A 17,740-nucleotide genomic window follows, 5' to 3' on the forward strand; every position below is an offset into this window, starting at 1 on the left:
AGGGCTAGGCAGTGGGGGTCAAGTGATTTGCTTAGATTCATACAGCTAGAAAGTTTCTGAGGTCATATTTGAACCCAGGTCCTATCACTGATGACTGCTATTTTATAACATAGTTCAATATCTATAGACTGAGTGCCTTTTTTTAAAATCTGAAAACCTGGCAGGTGATATTAAAAATGTTTGACACTTGCTAACAAGTCAGGTTCTCCTAGGCCACTTCATTGTTATTGCCTTTTCCGTAGGTCACACCGCTGATGTCTTTTTAAGTTATTTCTTTTGACTGCTGATGTCTAATAATCTAGAAATCTTAGGGATTGAAGGGAGAAAGAGGCAATTTCTACTTGTAATAAGAGAAGTTGGCAAGGTAAAAGGGTCATGTCAGTATGGGGAGGACAGAAGGGAGTTAAGGTCTGAGGCTCAAATGATTTTGCTGAGAAACGAATGACCCAACAAAAATCAACAAAAGCAGAGGCTGACACTCATAGTTATACATGGATGTATATTTTAATAAAAATAATTCTGTCAAAATACAACAGAAAGTTTCATCTTTATCATATCTTGAGTACATTTGAATAATTTTTTTTCCTTAGTTAAAATGTCCCCCCCTCCCTCCTCCCACCCTTTTCAAGGCTTCATGCTAGTGCCAGGTAACTCAACTCACAAATACAAAGCAGAGGCAGACCCAGTGTGCACAACTCTGATAATGTCCATTTTGTTGAATTATTCACAAAGAGGAAATACTCTTTTTAATGAGGAGGAGGCCTAGAAAGCTGAGAGTCAGAGTCACCATCTCTGTGTCAATGAGGAGCGGCCAGGGGCTGGTAGGCTATTCTGCTGATGTTGCTGGCGAAGTCCACATGTTTCTCTGGCTTCATGCTGAGATGTAGCTTTTCATACCTGAGTTTTGAGTGTCCAAAAGAAAACTCCATTTAAATGGTTTCTCTGTCTTGTCTTATTCTGTGCCTGATCCAGGAGTATCAATGTTCCAAGATCAGCAGACTCTGCTCCTCTATCGCCAAGGGAGGAGCCAGAGGGATTACCTGTCCTCAGAACAGCACATACAACCAAAAACACCCATCCATTGGAGAATCTGAAGGTTAAGCCCACTAGGGACCAATGGGCATGGTTGGAGGTACAATGGATAGAGGGCTCTTGAATTCCCTTCCCCTACCCACAGAGGGAAAACCAGAGCTTCTAGAGGAGAGGATGGACTAAAGGGAATGCCCCCAGGTTCACTTCCTGCTATTATGGAAAAATCACTCCCTGCTTCCTATCTTTATACTACTCCAAACTCAGAACCTCTGGCCACATCCCTGGGAGTCCCAGTGAGCTAGGACCAAAAGGACCTTCTGCAGAAGTTAGGGAGAGTCTGGGCCTGTGAGCTGGTTTCTGTGAATCTGCCTAGATGTTTATTTCCCCTAGGTAATGGCATCACAAGGTCAGAGAAAGCGTCTCTCGGTTGATGGCTGTCCCAGAGAGCACCCAATTGCCAAGTAACAGGGATGCCTCATGCCTCTCCTAAAAAAACCCTTCTTGACCATACCTCTAGTTGATGTGACAGCCCTTGTCAGTAATACAGATAAGGTGAGGAGAGCCTATAAAGAATGAAGGGGCCTGCCTCTTAGCTGACTTTCTTAGAAGGAAGCAGCCCTATGAGGACTCAAAAGGAAACCTGATTCAACCTAAGATTCAAGAGCCTTGTGGCCTCCTGCAACTTGAGAGTGCCCTAGAGATGGTCAGAGATATCAATGCCTCCTGAGGGAGGGAGGTCCACAAACCTTGGAGCTGGTTATCCCCAGATTTCAGGAAGACCAATGACCTGCTACCTTGTCCCTAGGTCTACATTGTCCACTCGGGACTGAAAGGCCCTCTCCATGGGGAAGGATAAGAAATGTAAACAACTTGGAGTCAGCTGAAATATTGAGATAAGGCACAGAAAACAAAGAGGAAACCTTGTCTAGGGAGTGGCCAATGGGAAAGGATCCCCTTCTCCCTCTCAGCATGTCTGTTCTGCTGACTCTCTGGGAGTTTTACTGACATCAACCCTTTCCCAACAACTGTCCAACCCCAATCATTCACCCGAATCCACAAGAATCTGCCCAAATTGGCATCTTATGACACCTCTGGGGCATGGGGCCTTCTTCTTGAAGCCTTTCGCCTTCTAGCCAGTAAGTGTTTTTGTGATACTTCCCAACTAAGGTGTCAAGGCATAGTAGAAAGGGCACTGGCCTAGAAGTCGGCCTATATTCTAGTTCACCTGCATTTGCTTTTTACATGCCATATGTCCTTGGGTTTCAAAAATCTTCATATGAAAGGGTTGGCTCAAGATGATCTCTAAGGCCCTTTCTAATTCTAATTCCTAAACTCGGATGGTGCCTAACTCAAAAAGCAGCTCAGTGTCCTCAACTCTTGGGCACTGGAAGTCAGATGCTAATGACTTTCAAGAAGGAAAGTAATTTCTACCAAAAAATGCATGTAGGCATAGAGAAGTCCCTTGGAGGAGGAGGTAGCATGGTCTGGCCTCCCTGATGCTCATTTTAGACATCAAGGCACTTACAAAAATGAATTCTCCTTTCTTCTTCCCCTTGCTCTATCTTTCTTACTCTTTAAAAGGGGGAGGGAAAAGGTTAAAACAAATTTTGACCAAGCTTTAGGTTTGGATTTCTCTTCATCTGCTCTGGAAGAGCACTCCTAGGTGTTTCTAGAAGTATTCTGGTCTTCTGAGGTTTTCCTTAGACAAAGAGGAAACAACTCATACTATGACAGATGATCCTTTGAGGGAAAACTGAGAGAAGTGGCAGTTTCTCGTCCCCCCCCCCCATTCTATATTAATGACATATTTCTTTGGGGTGCTCAGTTCCTAAACCACTAAGCATTGGCCACCATAGCCTGCATTCTGAGTTTTTTTCTTCCTCCCAAATACAGATGAACAAAGACTTAGGAAGGTGTCTCTAACTGGAAGTGAAGGCAAGTGAAAACAATGCTAGATAAGGGTCAGGAGGCCAAGGTTCAGATCTCAAATCTGCTACTGATTTTGTTCAAATCATCTATTGGGGAACCAACTCCAAACTGACCCAAAGAACAGAGACCAATCAGCACTCTCTGGCTAACACCCTAACAAGAGACTGTCAAGCTACCTATTGCTAGTTTGATGAACCTGGGATAGGAAAGGTGGAGGACATCTCTTGTAATATAAAGGCAATGTTGGATCATGTATGGAGGCAAAGATTCAATGATCACACTCCCAGTTTAATCTTCTTTTGCTTTGTATTTAGGGGTCTGCACATAGGATTTCTTCCCACTGGGGTCCCAACACAAGCTGGTATCTGAATGAAAGAGAAGATGCCTATAACCACCACCCCAATGTCCACACTACACACTTGCATCCTAGCAGGGAATTAACCTGATTTTAATGCTGTAGAGGCTGCCTCAATCTACAAGGTCACATCATGCACTCACTGATGTTGTGAGTACTTCATCAACAAAAACTGGAGCAAATGCTGAGCAAGTCCAGAAGAGGTTCCATGCTTTCATCACATCTATTAATGGACCAGAGTTGAAGGATATATCAAACCTCCTCTTTGGACTTCGTTCAGGGCAATTGAATGGATAAATAGTCCGCTCAAGGGTTGGAATATTCATACTCAGATTGTTCTCAACTTTGTTTTCTTTGCCTGGGAAAGAACTAATGGAACAGATTTGAATGGATGCCAGAGGCTCAATGCTTGTTACCTATGAAACTATGAAGGATTATGTGGAGCAGTGTATGGAAAGAACCATTCTTCTCAGGCCTGTAGATATGGAAATAGTAAAATTTGAAACAGAGGAGGAGGCTAAAAGAAAACTAGGTGCTTGTTTGAGTTTGCAGGACTCTGAGGCACTCTGAAGTGATTACGAGTTCCTGAATTTGTCCATGGTAGTAATATCTCGGGCTAAAATGAACATCCCATCCTTTTCTGTCTTTGCAGCTCCAGAGTGAACACCAAGTTCAATTATTACAATGCCAGCTCTGGTGACAGCTGATACAAGACATATAACCAGAAACGGCTTTGACTCTGGGACTGTGCAAGATATCTTTGATGCTGTCAGGTCCTTGGAATAATAGGTTATATATCAGATTGATTCATTAAGAAAAAAATATCATCTCTCACTGATTTAGTTTCTTCATCTGTAAAATTAAAGAATTGAATTAGATGATCTCTAAGGTATCTAGGAATTAAATCCAATACCTGTTACATGAAGAATATTGTATTAGATCCTTAGTATTCTAAACCTACTACAAGGTGTCAGGCTACATGTAAGCTTCTGAAGGACTCCCCTTTTTCCTATATAAGCTGGAGAAGCTCTTTCTGCTCAACACCATCCTAAACTCCTCATAGGCTCTTTGGGCTGAGCCTAGGGCAGGAAATACTGGGACTAAAAGGACAGAGTAGGAAGCAGACTGGATTTTCTGTACTTTCTACCTCTTAATGTGCCCTCAATAACAACCTGAGGATCATCTCTTCCAAGTGCTTCATTTAGACAATCCCCTTCATTCTGATTTCCTAATCTCACCTCCATATCACTCTTAACCTGTTTTTTCTTCATCCTAAAGAAACAAAAGCACAAGTGAGTCCCAAGTGCCTCACTCTTTCCCAATTAGGACAGGGCTCCTATGAATACTAATTGGTTGCAAATCTCCAAAAATCTGTTTCTGGGTCTAAAACAATAAGCTAGAATTGATCTTCCTGAAAGGCTTCCAAGTTGCTCTGTTTTCCTCTCCTTCCAGAGTTCACATGCCAACCTACTGCTTAGAGAACAGGAGCTGCATTTTCAATTGACAGAATTTGTGATAAGCAAGAGACAAGCCTAGGAAATACCAAGCTGGTGAATCTTAACCAATCAGTTTCTAAAAAATGTTTCTGTTGCTATCTTCAGAGTGCTTAAAACAGATTCCCACTTGACTCAGTATTGCCTCGTAAAGACTGCAAAGGGAACCAAAGGAAGTCCCAAGTCCACTGTGGAATTAAGATGCTTACCACAAATTCCAAAGACTCTGAAGAGCAGAAGGAAATCAGCAGGGCAACCTAGCTCTGAGAATTGGCAACTTTGAACTTGTGATGGTTTTCATTTCAGAAATGATGAGATGATTGTATTAGAAGTGAGGATTTGCAGATACCTGTTTTCTAGAAGGCTTTAGCTATACAAACCAGAAGGTATGAGAATTGTTCTTTTTCTGCCAGTTAATGATACCTACTCATTCATACTTGTCCCTATTAAATTAAAAAAAAATCACAATTCATATTCTCATAGGATCAAAGACTTTGGATCTAGAAGGCATCTTAGAGATCTAGTAAAATTTTGTCATTTTACAGATGAAGAAACTGTCTCCTAGAGAAGTTAGATGACTTGCCCAAAGTTACCCAGTTGATAAACAGTCTAGAACTCAGCTCCTCTGACTCCAAATTCAGTGCTCTTTCCACTCCATGACACCATTTGTTTTTATCCATGTGAGATACAAGAATATAGGTCAGGAACCAAAGAATCTAGTTTAAAATCTTGGCTCTACTACTTACTGCTGCCTTGAGGCCATGAACTGGAAGACTTTTTGGGTCTCTTCTGCATCTATACTAGGACAACTGATCTGATCCTCCAGGACCTTGATCAAAAGTCACCAGAGTTTACCAGAAGGCAACAGCAGAGTTAGAGATGAGAAGAAATTTCAGCACAAATGGGAACAGGATCTTCTATAGCCAAGACCTTCCCTGTTCTAAAGAGAGAAGCCAGGAAGAGGACAAGACTGAAAGCACAGTACCCCAAATGCATGCCAGCAATTTTTTTGGAGAGAACTGTGAGACAGGAGGTATGATGTTTTCATTCTGTCAGGAGCAGGCTCAGACCACAGAGACCTGCTCAGAGAAGCATTACAAAGAATGGGAGGAGGGACAGATCCTGAAAACAAACATCTATGCCTGAGGAGGCAGAGTGATTGAATCTGGCTTCCAGGAAGCCCATACAAGTATGCTCTGAATCAGAGCTTAAGGTCATCTGAGCAAGTGGGAATCCCCTGGACTACTTACTTCCTGTTGGCCTCTCCAGCAGAATCAAGGCCCTGTGCTAACCTTCTGAACATGACAACCAGAATTTAGTGAGTGACCCCATCCCTTATAGACCAAGGTGATGATGGACCTGCAAAAATAGCCAAGTTCCTCAGGTTCATTTTACCAAGAAGGGCCATTGAAAAAAAAATTCAAGACATTAAAATAAACTTTAAAGAAGTTAAAAAGCAAACTAACAACCCAACCAAGATAGTGGCTGCCCCTTGAAAAGATGGAATTCAGAATAACAGTCATTGTTCTGCGAATCAGTACTGCTTTGAAGCCTGGGCTTGGCAAGGGGACATCAGTACTCCAGAGAGCTCTGAGCCCTGCAGAGGCCTGGATCCCTATTTCAGAGAAAGGTCTGACCTACTTTTCAAAGTATCCAGTCCAGCCCCTACCCATAGGGTTATTATAACTACATATCCTCATAAGGGGGGCCTTCCACAATCAAAGCTGATGTCTCTAGGGCCCAGTGTCCAGTTCAACCCATGACCTATTCCTGCCCCACTCTAGAGGGGTGTCCTCCCCTGCCATTTTCAGAGAATTGACCACAGAATAGACAGGGAAGTTTTGATTTTAGAATCATAAGAACCAGGTTAGACTAAGATCTGCTACTTATTGGGTGACTCTGGGCAGGTCTCATTCTCTTTCAGAGCCTGTTTCTTCATCTGTAAAATGAGGGTGTTGGAGCAGATAAATTGGAAAAGTCCCTGGCCAACTCTAAACTGTATACTCTTGTGAGCAACTATGTTCTCCTGGGTCCTGCTCTCTTCTTCTCTAAATCTGGCCACATCCAACACAACAAAGATCCTACTGTGTTTTCTTCAACTGACTTTATGGTTTGGAAGTTCAGCTAGGAACATGGTAGAAGTAAATTAACAACTAAGTTGAGGTGACAAAGATGGGTTTTTTAAGTGAGTGGAACCTCCCCCTCCCCCTAAAAACATACAGTCTGGACTGCCTCTCCCCAAAGTGTCCAGACAACTAGCACTACGATAAATACTGTTTTTGTTTATATATATATATTTATATATAATCTCATTTTTTTTACTTAAGAAAATAATAAGCTATCACCAACTTGGATGAGCTTTATCATCACTAAATTAGCAGAAACCAGCTCAGCACAAACTCTCCAGAGATAAATACTGGTGGCTCAGTCAGAAAAAAATATAGATTAAAAAATAAAAAGCAACCAACTCTCTCTGCCTCCTCCAGCAATGTCCCCTAAGAGTGGAAGGTGCTACTGTTAGGGTAACACCAGCCAAATACTGGGTGTATTGTCCCTGCTGTTGCTGCACATGATGGAAGAAAGAGTCAAGGAGAGATTGGGAGAAAGTGAATAGGGGAAGAAAGAGGGCAGAGAAAGACAGAAGAGGAAAGAGGAGGGAGGAGCTAACTCTGCCAGCAGCTTCCAGGTCTCTGAGTCAGAAATGTGACAAAGGGGCCATGATGATAATGAGAGGGTGAGCCCTGAGTCCTTGGGCTAGCCCAGGGTGAGGAAGGACAGCATGGAAAAGGCCAGGGGCCAGGCTGGGGCAGCTCTGTAGGATGGTGCTCCCCTCTTACTCAGGTGGCTAGTGCAAATAGTCATCAACTCTGGCAAATGAACAGGAGCCCAGGCCAACTCGGGCCATAAGCCGAAGACACTCAGATGCTTGGCCCAAGGCGAGCATCAATGGGGGCTGCTTTGGCAGGTTTTGAGATTCTGGGGGGAGAAAGAAAAGACAAGGTTATTCTCTCAAAGGCCTGAGCTCTCAACATTATCACATAATGCTAGCCTATACCCTGTAGTCAGATTTGGGAGGGTTGAGTGTTTAATATTTGGGTCCCATGAAGCAAATTCTCTACATGGAAATACAGGAAACTCAGCATAGGAAAATGCCCTAAAGAACCTTATTTGGGAGCTTACAGTTCTCTGGGGACAGGGGAGAGTAGGTTGCATGCAAGCTCTTGTCCAGTTTCCTTTGTGACCAAGAGCATATATATCTGTTTGTTTTTTTAAAATCTTTATCTTCTATCTTAGAATAAAAATTAAGTTTTGGTTCCAAGGCCAAAGAAAGGTAAGAGCTAGGCAACTGAAGTTAAAACACTTGCACAGGGACACAGATCTGGGAAGTATCTGAGGCCAAATTTGAACCCGGGACCTCCCATCTCCAGGCTTGGCTCTCTATTCACTGAGTCACCTAGCTGTTCTCAAAGGCATATATTTGTAAAACAATTAGCTTAGTGACAGGAATGTAGTCTAATGATGAGGGTCAGGGGCCCAAATTGTGTGGCCTGGATTAGAATCCTTATATGGTTAAGTTTAGGGGTGACTACTATCACAGATCAACTTGGAGTCAGAGTTAGGGGTTGTGACCAGGGTTAGAGTTAGTCTGTGATCAAAGTTAGAGCTTTATTCTGTGACTGAGTTTAATCTAGATTGAAAGTTAAAGTTAACAGTCTCTAATCAGAGTTACCAAGGCCTAGGAAGAAGGGGGTCAGACCATGATCATCATTAAGGATTAATTTGTGGCTAGGGATAGGAGCCAATCAGGGTCCAAAGTTCAGATTCCATCTGGGGCAGAAGAGATGATGGAGGAGAATGTCAGGCTCTGTTCACATTGGGGGACTCAATCTATATTCAGGGTTAGATATCATCAGTCTGAGACTAAAGGCTATAATCTGTGGCAATAACTAAGACACTCCATCTATAAACAAAGTTGGGAAAGGTCAGTCTGTGGCTAAGATTATGGGTCAATATATGACCATAGTTAGGGAGTTCGTCTGGGGTTAGGAATAGGATTTAGTCCAGAGCTTAGGGTGATGCATCAATCTATTATCAGAGTGAAGAATCAGTCTGAGATTAGAGTTGAGGATCTTGGTTCAGGGGACAAACCCAAAGCCAGTCTGTGGCCAAGGGCAGGGAGTCAGAGGTTCAGTCTATGACCAGGTTTAATTTGCCTGGTGTTAGGGTCAGGAATTAGGACTTTGTTCATGGTTAAAGTTAGGGATTAGTCCATGGAACAAACCTAGGCAAAATTTGGGCAGAATTAAGTGACCTGATTGTCCCAGAAGGGGTATAATCCATTCTAATGTCTGAACCTAGATGGAAAAGGGAGTTCCCAGGCCCAAAGGTCTCTCCACTGGCACTGATTTACTTGGTACCTCCAATTCCAATTAGGCAGATGCTAGGGAGTGAATTCCTTAAGAGTAGGGAAGTCCATCCCTCCACAGCTCTATGAGGCCCTGTGTACATTTATACATGGCCTGCTGGCAATAAACAATCCTATATGGTCTCTTTGTGGCCCCAGTGGGTCTGACCCCAGCATAAACCCCTATTTAAAAGATACCAAACCCTAGCTTTGATCAGAGACAAGAGAGGAGGGAGGGAAAGTTTCCTTACATCATTTTACCCAAGTTCTAAGCCTAAGCTGGGCCAGTTCTTTGAGGAAGTCAGAAAAGCTCCAATTCCTCTGATTCTCAGGGAAGGGAAGAGCAGTCTTGCCTGGGGACTCTTTTCCTACCTAAAATAGCACTATTGAGAGCTGCACACACAGGCTCCCTCTGGATAGGGTCTAACTGCTGTCCAACTGGGCAGTTCCATGGGTCGGAGTATGCTAATAAGCTGAATGCATCCTGGAAGGAAAAAAGCAGATGAGAGAAACTGGTGAGAATGTATAGCCCCCTAATTCCTGCAAGGCCCTCCCCTTCCAAAGCCCCCTCCATCTCCTCAGCTGGAGTGCTGGGGCTGAGCCTATAAGCTCCAACAGATCTGCCTTCCTCCCCGTCTCTGAGGAGCTCCCCTTCAGGCAGAGTAAAAAGCTGTCCTCTTCATGAAGGTTCCCTGCCCAACCCCCTGAGGCTGCTGGCCTGGCCTTATTCCTGCAGCCCCGAGCAGCAGCTGGGAAGGAACTCAAGGGCTTCTCCTGAAGCAGGAGTTTCTGGAGCTGAACTGCAGAGGAGGTTGCGGCTGAAACATGAAGTAGGATCCTTGAAGCCCCTGAAGGGGCCACTCCCAACATAACAAGCTACTGCTACCCCTTCTTTCCTTCAAGCACAGAAGTCCTCTCCCTATGTGGCATGGCTGCCATCAAAGCTGGGAACTCTGTCTCCTAAGTCAATCCTGTCACCCACTTAACTCAGCTCTAGTGCAGGCTTCATGTATATAATCAAAGGGCTCCTCTTTCCTTCTCTCTTAAGATCTTTCTCACTCTTGGTCAGGGCCTAGGGTTGGGACACTACCTTTCCTACAAGCTTCAAGGATAGATGGATGGAGGTAGAATGTCAGGGCTGGGTGTTGCCTAGCCCCCCTACTCCTCAGGCCCAGGGCAATCTTGGAATTACCTGCAACATCTCTTTATGTGCCAGGTTCTTGCCATACTCTCGGCATAGCTGTTCACTGAGGGTCTGCAGCTCCCGGCCAAACAAGATAATTCTCTCTGTGGCAGCCTGGTTGCCTCCACAGAGCTGCCGCCGAGGACGCCCGTCTTCTGTGCCAAGGGGTGGAGATAAAAAACATACATTAAGAACAGGCTAGCAGGAATTCTAGGGGTTGCCTAAAGGCAAAGCTTTAAGATGGTGGCAGTCTTGGCTTAAGCTAAAAAGGGTGATGGCTATGTGGAGGCCCTTGAACAGCCCAAGGCTAAAGGTTGCTTATGGATGATCTGTGATTAGGTCTATCTACACAGCCAGACTTCAGGAAGTAGGAAAAATCAATTGGCAATCTCAAGAGGATCAACTTAGACCCAACAAGCTCTATCTTGATCCGGCATGCTCTTTATCACATTCTCTATCTGTATTCTTTGACTACCAAATTGTGATTTCCTTCAAGTCAAGGACTGAAAATAATTCTAGACATTGGACCAGCTTTTGAAATATTCCAGTGTACAACTCCCCTGGGAGGAATACAGGGAGCCAGCCCCCTGAACTGCTGAAGAATGCCTGGCCAAAGATAAGACTAGGGATTTCTCTAGATCACTAGATTCTTAAATTCCCAAAAGACCTCACTTGCTCAGTTCCAGCTCCAGTTGTTCTCAGGGCTTTAGTTCCCAATCATGTAGGCTGAGAAACATATGGTGAAAGCCACTTTCCTATATGGTTTATTTCTGAAGATGATGAATGAAGAATAATACAAAGGGGAAAAACTGATTCCTGAGTGGACAGGCCCTTACCCATACTAGATTCATCTGTCTGCAGGATTTCTTCATGTTTGTAGGCACCATTCATGATCCGGGTAGATGAGTTCTCTAGTACTCCATTGGGATAATGTTCTGCTTCCATCTCCATCTCACTGTCACTGAGAAAGAGGGAAGAGAAGATATTGGCAAAGACAGGTCAAGAAAGAAAAGATGCTTGGATTTAGCTGGGACTCTCCATTCCACCAAGCAGGAAACTGGAGCTCTAAACTTGGGACTCCCCTGCCTTCCTGAAGCCTGTCTCTGTGTTGCTAGAGGAATTCAAGTAGCTTTCTAGGGAATGTTCACTTGCAAAGGCATCTCTGACCATCACTTCATTTAAAGTGAAATCGACATGTGTTTGGTGAGTACTCGCTATTTTCTCAGTATTCCATGATGGGCTGGGGCCTAATTTCTCATGTTCCATCACTTTGCCCTCACAGGCCTTACTTCTCTCCCCCTGTGGTGCCACTCCCCTTCCATCACTTTCACCATGTTGGCAAATGTTGAATTCTTCTTCTATAATAACAGGGTCACAGAAACTTATGTCTTGGAGCTAGAGCAGGCCTTCACAGTCATCTAGTCAAATATCTTTATTTTTGCTAATGAGGAAGAAAAAGAGGGCCAGACAGGTGAAGGGAAAGATATCAAATGGTTGGGTCAATGTTTCAAATCAGGCCTTTCCAACTCCAAATGCAGTGTTATTCTCACAAAATCATCCATCCCTCTGTCATCTTGCAAAGCTAGTAGCTAATCCTTTTAGTCTTTCTTCTTGCCTCTTTCAGATTCTCCATCTTTCCTTAGATGTCCTTTTCTCCTTGACATTCTGACCACTGTTCCATGATGGTGAAGTTCTTCGTAAGATAAATCCTACAGGACCCCAAAGGGGTCTCCTTAGCTAGATTTGCAGGGCCTTAACCAGCTCTGGTGGAAATGGCCATCTTGAAAATGGCATGGAAGAGAAAGCTTAACTAGGACATCCCTCAAGTCTTTGATGGGTGAGTGAGGAGACACCAATCACAGTATCATGATGATTAGATTACCTTGACCTGCCCTGGACAAGGGGTTGGGCCTTAAAGAGGTCTAAGCTTGTTTGACAATGAAGTTTGCTTATTTGTCATGGAAGACAAAATTATATTCCATAGACTCATTCACAGGCTGCTGAACTTGAGAAATTGCCTAGGAACTATTCCCTCCCTACTTTCAGCTCAAGTCCAGTCTAGACCACTGAGGCAATAGTAGCAAGGGAAGAGCTCTTGTGTGTTTGGTCATCTCAGTTCAGTTACTTTCAGCAGATTTGATTGTGGAGCTCAGAAATGCCATACAAGCTAAAAGGAACATTTCTCCTCCATCATACACTAAAAACGCAAGGAGCACATGGGGAAGTAATAGTGAGAGCTGAAAAGAATATGAGAGCCTGATGCTCCCCACTGTCCAAGGGCATGAAAATTTCTGAGGCAGAGCCTTGTCTGGGAATAGAGGTGCTCAAGCAAAGAAATGTGTCAACAGCTGATTGGAGGGAGGGTTCATGGTACCTGGAGACAAATTAAGGCTCAGACTACCACAAGGAGAAAGGTGAGATGAGGGGAAAAAAGTAGGGGAGTGTTAGCTAGTCGGAGCTATGGTGCTTCCAGGAGCAAGGCTCTCCAAGTGGCCACCGCTTCTGCCCCTTGGTTTGCCCCAAGGGAAGATGGAAGAACAAGAAGGGGAGCATGGTACCTGGTCTCTTGATTACTTGTACTACTGTGCTGCTGGGATTTGGTGGAGTCTGTGGAGTTGGACTCAGAGTAGTTGACTGACGAAGGGGAGGAGGAGGATGACGATGATGATGAGGAGCTCAGTGCTGGGTATTTACTGTGACTCTGTTTGCTTTTGGTAGATGTGACCCCGTTGCTACAGCTTGGGCTTTCTGCTCCTGAAAGCCAAGAGAACAGAGTCAAAATGCTGAATGGGTGACAGCTGGCAGAAAATATGGCTCAATAAGAAAGTGGCAAGGCAACCTATTGATTCCCCTCTCTGTAACCATGAAAGCATGAAGCCAGAAATAGCTACTGGAGAGCCCCTAGAGACCTCCTTGCCAGGGTCCTAAAAGTTGTTGAATATTGATCTCCCCAGTAACCATTATACAAGAGAAAAGTGTGGAATTTTGTGAAATCCTGGAAAAAGAATGTCAGTGACACTTGGGTTTTACTCTGGGACATATCTGGGCAAGTTGTCTCTACCCCAGACTATCCTGAGGATTGAGACTTCCCTAGCAGGGTCTACCTTAGAATAGTACCTCAAGGAGGCTCTAGGCTTAGGGCTCCAATAAAATCAGTAACATCATTATTACTGCAAACCATGGAAGCGTCTCTGGGTAATTCCTAAAAACAAAGGAGATCCTCTCACCTGTCTAGCAGTATTCCTGCCGAGACCTAATGACCTAATAGAAAGCAGCTACCTCTCACTCCATTCTTGGTCAGGGAATCTAGAAATCTCTTCCCTCTTCTAAAAGCTGCTCCAGGGAACACCTAGGAAACTAGCCTCAAAATCTCCTCTTACTAGTCTCTTCTTTCCACACTCTTTCTCCAAACCTGTTCTTCTACCTCCTCCTCAAGAGTAACCACGTTCTAATGAAATTATATGCCCCCTAACCCATGTACTCTGTGATCACGTGATCTAGTACACTCAATATCTGTCCCATTATATTATGCTTCAGAGTCCCTTCTTGTGAGCTCTCAGGGATCTTAGTAACCACACGGATATATCTCTAAAACAGTCAGGTTCTAGTTGATAAGTCAGTTGTAATCTTTCTAGACGCTTAAAGACCAGCCCCTTACTAACAAGAATGATGACAGTTTAGATTTTTCTAGTGTTTTAAGATTTATAAAGAATTGTTTTTCAAACCAATCTTGTGAAGTATGTAGTGCAAATATTATCCCCACTTTATAGATAAGGAAAACTAAGATTCAGAAAGGTTAAAGGTTTGCCTAGGGTCACATAGCTACTGAACAGTAGAGCTTCACTGGAATCAGCAACACTCCTGAAAAAGAGATAAAACCCAAATCTGGACCAAGAGTTTCTGAAGAAAGATTCTTTAACACTTTTCACTTTACCCCCTTACTATGGATGTCAAAGAGCAAAGACTTGAGAATGGCCTCACCAGTACTGTGCAGATGGGAATTGCTGGGTCCATGTCTAGGGCTGAGGCTGGGGGACCCTGGGTAACTATCTTGGGATTTGGGACTTCGAGCACTGAAGCATCGAACCTCACTGTCTGTTCCATTCACCATCTCCACAAACTGCCGGCACCTGGGGAAGGAGCAGAGGGAAAATTTTTTACTTTGTTTGTCCTATAAATGTCTGTGTAAAAGCTACAGTCAAGGAGATGGTCCAGAAGTCTCAGACCACCAACTTACTTTAACATGAAGAGCAGGTTGGGGTTGTGTTCCAGGAGACCAGGGTAGAGCTGTTGGGTGGCCTCAATGGCCTCTCCTACTCGACCTGCCAGCATCAGCTTTTGTATTCCTACAGCCAGGAGCACAGCAAGTCAGGACACAACAGCAAAAGAGAAACATCTTTCAATACCCTGACCACAGAGGTCAGCTCAGTGTTCAAGACATCAAACATCGATTAAAAAATCTACAATGCACAAAATAGAAAGATATAACACAAATACTGCCCCTGCCCTCCAGAAGTTTATGCAAGTTTATGCTGTAGGGATAGGAAAGAGACACATACAAATAGTAAAGACGTTAGGAAGGCAAAGAAAAGTAAAAAAGGAAAGAAACTAGCAAAGTATAAGAAATCTGAGGAGGGAGGGAACAATTTTACCAAGGGAGTATCTGCACTTCCCTAGCACCAAGAAGAAAAGAAGGGATTTCAAGAGGCCAAGATGAAACCCAGAACAGGTGTGAAGAAAAGGGAAAACAAAGGCACAAAGGTGAGACATGGCAGGACAAATGTGAGAGATGAAGACTACAGAGAGTCTGGGAAAAGGAAGAGGAGATGATAAAAATGGAGGGTTTGATGCCACATTGACTGGCTCTGTGAGCCAGCATTAGCATTTCCCTTTAGGGAGGGGGGAGGTTAATAAGGAACTAGGGAAGCTTCTGGAAGAGTGAGAAGATCATAGGATATAGAGCTTGAAGGTCCCTTAGCAATCCTCTAGGACAATCTTCTCAGGTCATCTACAAGATAGTTAATCACATCAAAAGATCATTGACTAAGAGATGGAAGGGTCCTCCACAGGCCCCTGAGTCCAACTCCCTCCTGTGACAGATGAAGAGAATTTGAAGCAGAGAAGTTAAGTGACATGGCCAAGGGTCACACAATTAAACATCTGGAACAGGACTAGAATCCAGATACTTCTGACTCCTACTGCTCTATCAATGATGACATGCAGAGCCAGGTTTTTAACTCATGTTTTTGGACTGCAGTTTGGCTGTTTTTTTCAATACTGATTTCAGAATATGACTTCACAATTAGGTAGGGGGAGGAGAGATGGATTAGAAAGGGAAAGAACCTGGTGGGAAAGAGGAAGACAGGTCAGGAGAATCAAAAAGTCTGGCCACCATGGACAGCAATAAATTAGGCTTTGGCAAGAAGATTCCCAATGATATCTGGACCTAGTAATGAAGAAAGCTGGGAGCATGGTAGAGCCCCAATAAGCTAGACAGCTGGGAGACCCAGGGAAACCAGAAGGGACTCAGGCAAATTCACTGAGGCACCATTTTGCTGTGACATTTCCTTCCTCAGGCAAAGTGCCTAGGAACTTTTTTCCTTCTAATTTTAAGTTATTATTAAAAATCTAACATTTAATATCAAGATTACATAATGACTACATTTAAATTACTTCATTTCAACACCTAAAACGTCCAAACTTTTCCACCCTTCTCTCCAAGTCCCCATCAGGATTCTCTGTTAACATTAGAGTAATCCTTTGTTAATGTAGGATCATTTGACTCTTTTCCTATTGCTGAAATTTTCCATTGTTTCCATTATATATAATGCTGCTATGAAAATGTTAAACATATAGTTCTCTTTTGCTTCTAATCATTTTTGCAAGGTATATTTCTCCATGGAATCACTGGTTCTAAGGGCATGCTTGTTTTTGCATCTTCTGGCATATATCATTCAAGAATGCAGTCTAAAAAGATCTTCCAAGTTTGTGATTCTGCCCCAAAGAATGAGGACAGCTATTCTCTGCAACTCTGACCAGCTGTCATTACTTTCAATTATTTCAGCTAATCTGAGGAACAAAGGGTACCTCAGTGCTATTTTAATTTCCACCCTCTGTGATTACTTAGGTTGAACATTTTCTCAAATGATTATTAGAAGTCTGAGTTTGCTTTTCTGATACTGTCTGTTCCTATCCTTTGGCTTTTAGTCATTGTAAACTGGCACTTGGGAATTTTTGAGGTTGAATGAGAGAAAAGTAAAAGTCTAAGTAAGTCTCATGCAAAAAGCAGGAGAACAGGCTCTGGTGCCAGTTCTCAGGGAAGACTTTCACTAAGCTAAGGAGATGACCCTTCTGAGTGTGAAGGGGAAGGGAAGGAGGGTCACAATTAAGAGTGAGCCACTGACTCTGAAGACATTGATAAAATCAGGAATTACTCACGGGGCCTCTCCAGGGGACTTAAAGGCAAAGCAGGTGACCAGAAAATTCCTTTTGGGGGGGGAGGGAGAGGAGCAGAGGGGCTGTGCAGCTACATGGCTCAAGTGGAGATGGGAAGTTCTGGGTCCAAGTCTCTAGCCTCAGTCATTTCCTACTTGTGTGACCCTGGGCAAGTCACATAATAAACATTGCCTAGTCCTTGCTGTTCTTCTGCTTTAGAACTGGTACTTAGTATTGATTCTAAGACAGAAAGTAAGGGTTTAAAAAAAAAGTTCCTTTACTTGGGTTCCAATCCCAGCTCTGCTACCAAGTAGTGGAAGTCCTAATTCACTAGGTTAGGTCTTAAGTTTTCCACATGTCAGAGAACTGAACAAGACAGTGGAGCCTCAAAAGTTCTCTCCCAGCTTCAGAGCCATGAAGCCCAGTTTAGACACTGTAAGTGTGGTTTTAGACCAGTCACCCATGCCTAATTTTCCTCAACTATAAAATGGAGATAGAATTCTCACATATATACTGCATAGGTAGTAAAAGAAGAATCAAATAAATCTTAAATAACTAGAGGCATGCAAACTATGACTGTGAATATTTAAATCAAAGGAACAGGGTGGTAATGGAGTGCTCTCTGGATACTAAATTTTTCTCTACCAGTTTGGATGGGTAGGGGTTGTGTCTGCCCCATTTGCTTCTCTTTTATCCTTGAATCTCTAATTTTCTCTGGCTTTATATTGCTATATTTCTTTCTTAACCCTAGACTCTGCTTGCTTGGAAGTTATCTCTGGTTCCCTTTTTTCTCAGGAACAGGCCCTATGATTAGGAATCACTCTGCTGCTCCCTTTTGTACTGTCCATCTTGTTGAGTTTTTGCTTTTATTGGGAAACACAAACACAAATATACACACAAATGCCTAT

The 17,740-nt window shown here is 43.4% G+C and overlaps 1 protein-coding gene across 8 annotated transcripts in view; it reads right to left on the reverse strand.

Annotated features, from left to right (window-relative positions):
• Window positions 1–485: 485 nt before the first annotated feature.
• The window catches only part of RANBP10 (RAN binding protein 10), a 158,534-nt gene continuing 141,279 nt past the window's right edge, over window positions 486–17,740 (reverse strand). For 6 of the 8 annotated variants that reach the window (XM_007477193.3, XM_016427714.2, XM_016427716.2 and 3 more), the window contains 7 exons: window positions 14,635–14,743; window positions 14,379–14,527; window positions 12,956–13,151; window positions 11,234–11,358; window positions 10,407–10,552; window positions 9,587–9,698; window positions 486–7,785 (listed from right to left, as the gene is read on the reverse strand). In XM_007477193.3, coding sequence (XP_007477255.1) covers window positions 7,655–7,785; window positions 9,587–9,698; window positions 10,407–10,552; window positions 11,234–11,358; window positions 12,956–13,151; window positions 14,379–14,527; window positions 14,635–14,743 — 968 coding nt within the window. In that variant the 3' untranslated portion in view covers window positions 486–7,654. The remainder of the gene's footprint in view (window positions 7,786–9,586; window positions 9,699–10,406; window positions 10,553–11,233; window positions 11,359–12,955; window positions 13,152–14,378; window positions 14,528–14,634; window positions 14,744–17,740) is intronic. The other 2 variants (XM_056808021.1, XM_016427715.2) reach the window with 1 other exon arrangement.

The sequence above is a fragment of the Monodelphis domestica genome, chromosome 1 (genome assembly GCF_027887165.1).
Source record: "Monodelphis domestica isolate mMonDom1 chromosome 1, mMonDom1.pri, whole genome shotgun sequence".
Taxonomy (NCBI): domain Eukaryota; kingdom Metazoa; phylum Chordata; class Mammalia; order Didelphimorphia; family Didelphidae; genus Monodelphis; species Monodelphis domestica.